Here is an 8,467-nt window from a genome sequence, read left to right as displayed (position 1 = left end):
TCTTCTTCTTCTTCTTCTTCTTCTTCTTATTATTATTATCATCATCATTATTATTATTGTTATTATTATTATTATGATTATTATTATTATTATTACTATTATTATTATTATTATTATTATCATTATTGAGTGAGAGAGCAGTGCATGCCATCAAAGTGACACTGGGGTAAAATATACGAAGCCCATTATACCCATCATGACTACCCGTCTGATAAGGGTACACCAGGGACATGCATCACAACCATGTGTGCGCGACATGGTGATCTCATATCAAGATAAACAGTGCATGACCTTGCAGGTGGGGCCCAGTTAGAATTTTCTTCAGGTCAAGTAGCCCATCCCGCTCAAAAGGTCCAACAACCAGAATAACAGTTTAAATAGAAATAAGTTGTCACCTTACCTTAGCAGAGTATTATTACTGTCAGCTATATTCCTCACTCCATGGAGACTCGTGTTGTTTGAAAAATGCATTAAAAGGCTTTTCGTGGCATCTTTCTCTTTTTTCTCCTCTTGGATGAGATTATTTTGAGAATTAGTATAACTTTTTTCTTTTTTATATAATTCATTTCCAAGGCTACTGACATGCTGCTTCTTATCAAAATGAATTTTCTCTGAGATATAATCTATCCAAGATTTTCCTTGTGTAGTGTCTCCTGTTTTATCATTACGAATGAATGAAGGCCAACGAAAATTCATGTTTCCTCTCATGCAACATTGACTAAATTAAGTATACATATGCATATATATGCACACACATATATAAAAATTTTCATTTATATTTCATTATCCAATGGACCATTTCTTGATATTTAATTTCAGCAATATCAATAAAACCGATAATATTCTCAAGCTTGTGCCTTTGGAATAAGAAAAAGAAAAAATTAAATTCACAGAAGTTACCTTTATATTCACTGTATATATCACTTTCAAGTTTGTTTTCAAAGATGTCCAAAAGAGATAATATATTTCATTCTTTCACGATTTACTTTGGCTTTGCTTATTTTTACATTTGTGATATTCATGAGTTTTGGGTCTGTCCCACATTTACAAAGAAATCAATCCAGTGTACTTTGTTGTGAATGAAATGCATAAGTTTAAATATATGAATTCATCTACCATCAGAAAAGAAGAGGCTCAACGTTCTTGTTTCGTTATAAACTTGAGAGGTAGCACACATTTGTTGGTGTCCAGTTCGCAGTTTTGAGCAATGAAAATTTTGACACCATATAACAAACAATAAATGTTTTAAGTGAAGGTAATGGTCTTTCTGTGTTTCTGAATGGCTAACTTATGTCATCAACACTGAATGGTCTTAGTTTCAACACACAATCTTAGATCACAACACTTGCGATACAAGTACAACTCTGTAATATAAACTTGAATGTTCTAGGATAAATAAAGTTTTAAAACAGATAATATTTATGAGTTTCAGATCTATCCTGGATCTGCAAAGATTCAATGTACTTTGTCAACGATGAAATGCAAAGGTTGATATGAATATATCTGCTGTCAGGAAAGGGAGAAGCTGACCACATTTGTCTTATAACAGACTTGAACGTTCTGAAATAAATTAGCAGTTTTCTCGCTAAAGGAAAAAAAAACCCATTAAATATTAAGCCCTGGAAACAAATATATATATGTATGCATATATATACATACACACACACACACATATATATATATATATATATATATATACATAGACATATGTATACACATATATGCACACATATATATATACACATATACATACATATATGTACATATATATACAAACATTTACATAAATGTACACACACACACACACACACATATATATATATATATATATATATATATATATATACACACACGAAAACATAAACACACACATACACACAAACACACATACATATATAAACTACCAAAAAAAAAAACGTTTTAAATGGGAAATAAATATGTTGACATCTTGGAAATGAAGGACAATCTTGATAGCAGAAAACGCCATTGTTATCTTATCACCGAAGTACAATGGGAAGACACTCCCATACTTATACGTTATTGTCTTCAGTCTCATATATTTTAAAGATTTTTTTTCCCCCTTATTGACCATATTCTTACTGCTCTGGATTTTGTTTTACCAATTTTCTTTTCCTTTTGTTCTCTCATTTCGTTTTTTATTTTTCTCATGGTCAGCTCTAAACAGCCCATTAACACCTGACATTAAAACATTAAACAATCAATTTGCTTCATTTCTATACGCTATCTCTTTTACCTTTATTGTTTTGTCATCTATATTTTACATTTACCTTTTGTCATCTATATTATGAAGCAATTAGAAGGTTGATTAGAAAAGCCCTTCCTTAAGCGGCATTGATGTTATTATTCAACTGTTCCATTACAATTAACGACGTATATTTCACTGTTTCCTTTCTAGTCTGTGTTTTTTTATATTATTCTCAAAGGAATACATGCATGCGTGCATACACACATACATACATACATACACACACACGTATACAGAAAGAGAGAAGAGAAAGAGAAGAGAGAGAGAGTGATGACAATAAAGAAGATGACAATGATATATGTATGAATCTATGCCTGCATATGTATGTATGTATTAATATATGTAAGCATGGATGTATGTGTATGTATGTGTATGTATGTCTGTATGTATGCATCTATTCATGCATGTATATATATGTATGTATGCCTCTCCCTTTCCATACGTATGTATGTAGGTATGTATGTATGCATGCATGTATATATTCATGCATGTATATATATGTATGTATATATATGCATGTATATATATGTATGTATGCCTCTCCCTTTCCATACGTATGTATGTAGGTATGTATGTATGCATGCATACATGTATATATGCATGTATGTGTGTGAATGTATGCAGATGCATGTATCTGTGAATATATGTAAGCATGCATATAGGAGTATGTATGTATGTATGTATGTATGTATGTATGTATGCATGTATGTGTGTATGCATACATGTATATATATATGTATGTATGCATATGCATGTATGAATATATGTAAGCATGCATATATGTGTATGTATATATGTATGTACGTCTGTATGTATGCATGCATGTATATATATGTATGTATGCATGTATGTATGTACATACGTACATATGTATGTAAGTACGTTTGCATGCATGTATGTATACATGTGTGTATGTTTGTGTGTGTATGTATGTATGTATGCATGCATGTATATGTATATAGCTCTACATAGCATAAACTTTCACAAAGCTGGTTGAAACTGATTCAAAAAGAGATCCTCAAATAGGACTGGCTGGCAACAAAATCTCTTTGAACAAGACACAATGTTATGAAACTTCAACAATTTCTGTGAACAATGCAAGCTATATGATGCTTTTGATATGTTCCAGAAGGAAAGGTCATCATGTGCAACAATAAAATTCCAGGGAAATGAAAGTCCTTATGAGACATAGGACAAAGGTGTGAAATCATTTAAACAGTCAATGAACAAACAATGGAAAATTTCACCTAATAGAGACATCCACCCACCAGAAATAGAGAATAAAATCAATCACTCTCATCAAAGTGGGGAGGTCAGATAGAGAGACAAGAGCCACAGATATTATACAAACAGACACTAAAGTTTTCAATAAATTTGTTAACAGAATCACCCACATCATCAGGCAAGGATTATGACAGTATTCACCAACTTAAACAAGGAGACCTTCTGGAAGAATTACAGGAGATTCCAAAGTTGTCTGGAGGCCATGGTTGAAGCCAATAGTGACTCTATTGAATAAATTTACTCTTTCAAGATATTTCTCTTGTGTTATATATATATATATATATATTTACCAGCCATATCCAGTCAAAATATTCCACTTGTTCTATATGCAAACCAAATCAGCGAGATCTGGCCTCTCACACCAACACTATGATGTCAATTTAAAAATAAACAATCACATCATTGAAATCTCAAAGCTACAAGATGATGCAATGATTAATTGAAAATGATGTGAATAAATAAGCATTAGATTTGACAAAGTGATCTGAATGCTAAAGAGTTAAGTATTGAGTCATCTCATAAATAATGTGTTTTTTTTCAACTGAATGAACTAAAAGTTGGAGGGGGACGGGATAAACTACCTGCATCAACTTGCTATAAAAGCAGGTAGCAATTTTACCGTGTACTTATTCTTAGTGCAAGTTTTGAAGAGTGCAGTTCGATTTTAACAGTTATTTTTTCAAAGCTATAATGGAAGTGTCAAAGGAGCATATTCGGCAGTTTGCTTTATGAGTTCAATAAAGGCAACAACACAATGGAAAGTGCAAGGAATATTAATGCAGTATATGGGGATCGGACATTAGGTGTAAGCCAGTGTCAATGTGTTCCATTGTGTTGTCGCCCGGTCCAGGAATCGAAACCACAATCTTACAATCATGATGCTGACACCCTAACCACTAAGCCACGCGCCTCCACACCTGGCAAAATGCTTAGCAGCAATTCATCTCTTTTCACATTCTGAGTTCAAATTCCTCTGACGTTGATGTTACCTTTCATCCTTTCAGGGTCAATAAAAAGAAGACCAGTTGAGCATCGGGGTTGATGATTATGATTATTATTATTATTATTAATAATGATATTAAGGCAACCAAGCTTAGGAATGTTTTGTCTGTCTTTACATTCTGAGTTCAAATTCCACTGAGGTTGACTTTGCCTTTCATCCTTTTTGAGTCAATAAAATAAATACCAGTTGAGCATTGGGGTTGAAGTAATCAACCTTTCCTCTCCCTTGAGCTTGCTGGCCTTGTGCCAAAATTTGAAATCCATATTACATTGATCTCTAATGGATGGTGGTTGTAGTAGTGTTTTGTTTTGTTTTTTCATCATTTTAGAGGAAAGAATAAAGCCATTCACAAACCATTGAGCTAGTGTGAATGTTAAAGGTATGAACATGGTAGTGGTGTCGAACAGAAACGGTCAAGTGTAGCACACAACAGCAGCCACCTGAAGGTCAAGTCCTTGATGTAGTATAGTGGTTTCTGTGCCTCAATGACCTTAAGAGCTATGCCAGTGGAGCACAAGTTCCTGACAAGGCAGATCAAAGGATAGAAGCCAAACTAATATGGACCAGTTCTTCACATAAAATTGGGTTTGAGATGAAATCCCTACCTAGAAATAAACAAATGTTAGAGAAGCAGCAATGACAATTGAAAACCAATAAGGTCTGGGAGAGAAAGGTCTTCCCTCAAGGAAACATAGGATCTGGAGCCCCTAATGGAGGCAGAAGGGAGGATGCCCTGAAAATAACTGGAAGTAGATACTGGGGCAATACTGAAAAAGCAGGGATCCAAATGGAGAGAAGCAGAAAAGTCAATGTAGAGTTTAGAACAGAGGAGAAAAGTCATTGGTGGCCAATGTTCCATGGGGAGCAAAGGACTTAAGTAAATAAGTAATTATGGTCTAGCAACAGTTCATGGAAGAATCTGGAAAGGAGTAAGGACTGGAAGAAAGGCTTCTACCAAGAAAAATATCAAAGTTACAGAAGTATCAAAGATAATTCAAAACCAATAAGACCAGAGCAAGGGAAAAGACAGCTCAGAGACTAGAACAGTGGAGATGACTTATGCTCCATAGCAACTGAGATTGTTGATGGCCTATGCTTCATAGGGAGTGAAGGACTTAAGTAACACAAGGAGAAGAACAAGAGCAGTCCTTTCTACAGGCATCCAAAATCTCATCTCTATCAAAATTCATTCGGTATTCATTGCTGTAAATTTTGGCCAAACTGAGCAATGTATTGGTTTTTTTTTTTTAGTATTTTTTAATGGTTTAATTTGGAAGAGGGTCCATTGTCGATGGCGTTACCAGGTCCTGCAACATGGGTGATGCTGATGCAGTTGAAGCTCTTGAAGAAAAACTACAAGTTGATGGCTGTAGAATAAAGATGGGTAAGGTAGGCCAGAAGGCTAAAAATAGGGAGAGGATTCCAGAGGGATAAATGTCATGGGGAAGAAGGACTGTATAAAGTAGTCAGTGTGGTGACCCCAGGACTTATTCTTTGTAAGCCTAGTACTTATTCTATCGGTCTCTTTTGCTGAACTGCTAATTAATGGGGACATAATCACACCAACATCGGTTATCAAGCGATGGAGGGGGACAAGCACAGACACACTAATACATATATATATATATATGATGGAGCAAGGTTCTCAACCACACAGCTACACCTGTGTTGATTATTAGAAGGGATTATAAAGCGGCATGCTGGCAGAAACATTAGCACGCCGGTCGAAATGCTTAGCGGTATTTCGGCTGCCGTTACTTTCTGAGTTCAAATTCCGCTGAGGCCAATTTTGCCTTTCATCCTTTTGGGGTCGATAAATTAAGTACCAGTTATGCACTGGGGTCGATGTAATCGACTTAATCCCATTGTCTGTCCTTGTTTGTCCCCTCCATGTTTAGCCCCTTGTAAGCAACAAAGAAATAAGAAGGGAAAAAATGGCAATATAAATATTTGAAAAACAGTGTTCTATTAATTAAAAACAATGTTTTAATCCGATAAAAGAAAATTCATATTCAAATGAAAAATAAATCTTGGTTAGTAAAAACAAAAAAAAAAAATAACAATAATAACAACAGCACAAACAGTTTAACCATTGCTGGAAACAGCTGAAATAATTTTAATCAAAGCATATGAAATCTGAATTTATTGGGGAATGTAAATGGTTATGTTTCATCTATGAGATGTATCTGTTTCAAACTCAAAGAATATAACCAACAAATGTTAACAACTACAAGAAATAAACAAAAAGTAAAATATTTCTTTGGGTAAAAGAAGAAAGAAAAAAAACACAGTCTCCCAGTAAATTCTCAGTGAAAATTCTTCTGCAGTTTCTTGTAACTATTTGAAGAGGGTATACATTTACCATATACCCTCTGTCAGTCAAACGTATTACTTATTCATTTAAATTGCTTTGAATTTATTATGCATCATAGCATAGCTTTGAGACTTCAATAATGTGATTGTTTATTTTCAGAATGACATTGTAGGATAGGTGTGATAGGCCAAACTCAACAGGTTTGAACATAAAACAGGTTCAATATTTGAGCTGGATATGGTCAGTTTAAAAGCTAAAGAATTCTTTCATTAATTTGGTCAGATTTTTTTCTTAAAAAACAAAATCAATGAAATGAAAATTAAATTAATTAAATTTCTTTCAGTCAATATTAACTGTAAAGATTTTTCAATTAACCTTTTAGAATTTAAACTAGCCATATCAAATCCAAATATTATATCTGATTTATGTTGAAACTGGCCAGATCCTGCCTCTCACACCTATCCTACAATCTCGTTATAAAACTAAGTAATCACACCATTGAAATCTTGAAGCTACGAGATAATGTGTGGTTAATTCAAAACAATGTGAATAAATATGCATTATGTTTGACAGAGTAATCTAAATGCTAAAGAGTTAAGAAGTGTTATTTAGTTAAATATTACCGGTGTCAGTTTAAGACAGAAAAACAAAAACTGCAGGAGCAGTTCAATGGGTCTGTTTCACTTTTCAGTTTCAAATTAAATAATAATATTTTGCTTTTCATAACAAAATATAAAGTTTGAAAGGTAAAAGTTCAATTAATTCCAAGATTGAGTTTAGCCATACAAAAACCCCAAAACAAATAGATATTTAGAAAGGAAAATTATAAGTAAAAACTGCATATGTTTCTCTCCTAAATGAATTACAATGTAGAAAAATTAACATTACCATTACAGATACAATTAATTAAATGTATACAAGGGAAAAAATATCCATGCATTTTATTAACATTAGTGGATTTTATTTCAGAGGTGGAGAGATCTATTACTAGGTGGAGGGTGATCTAATTAGGGAGTGTGTGATTTTAATTAAATATTGTGCTTGCTAGATTAAATTCAAAAACGTTTATTCTATTTAATTTTTTTTTTTAAATTTCAATCTAAAGTACAATGTCCAGTTTCTGACAAAATACCTAAATTAACATATTAATTTGACCTTCGTTTAAAAGAGAAGTGAGAAGTCACTTCTTTAATTAATTAGTTACTGCCAAAAAAAAAAAAAAAAAATTCCCCTCTAAAGCAGATAATATATTGATAATGAGGTTTATATGAACAAGTGTTAATTAGTGACAAAAAAAAATTATTATTATCTAATAAATAGGAAACCAATAGTCAGCAACACACTGAGTTTGAAGATTAAAAAATAAAACAAATTTTTTTTTTCAACCCAGTTTTTTTGTTGTCTTTTTGTAATTTTTATAATTTTTGTTTTTTGTTTTGTTTGTTTTTTGTTTGCTAAATTCTTCATTAAGGAAACTTTCTATAATACACCTATGTATATACACGCATATACATTCACATATATACACACACATACACGTTGACATATACATATATACATACACACTGATACACACACACACACACACACATATATATAT

At 32.8% G+C, this 8,467-nt stretch overlaps 1 protein-coding gene across 1 annotated transcript in view; it reads right to left on the bottom strand.

Moving 5' to 3' along the window:
* LOC106877677 (acid-sensing ion channel 1C) overlaps nucleotides 1–1,564 on the bottom strand; it is a 20,536-nt gene extending 18,972 nt beyond the window's left edge. Inside the window, exon 1 of the mRNA XM_014926625.2 lies at nucleotides 401–1,564. Coding sequence (XP_014782111.1) covers nucleotides 401–708 — 308 coding nt within the window. The 5' untranslated portion in view covers nucleotides 709–1,564. The remainder of the gene's footprint in view (nucleotides 1–400) is intronic.
* Nucleotides 1,565–8,467: the final 6,903 nt, after the last annotated feature.

This window comes from Octopus bimaculoides, chromosome 14 (genome assembly GCF_001194135.2).
Source record: "Octopus bimaculoides isolate UCB-OBI-ISO-001 chromosome 14, ASM119413v2, whole genome shotgun sequence".
NCBI classification, from domain to species: Eukaryota; Metazoa; Mollusca; class Cephalopoda; order Octopoda; family Octopodidae; genus Octopus; species Octopus bimaculoides.
This window is presented reverse-complemented; position numbering and strand designations above follow the sequence as displayed.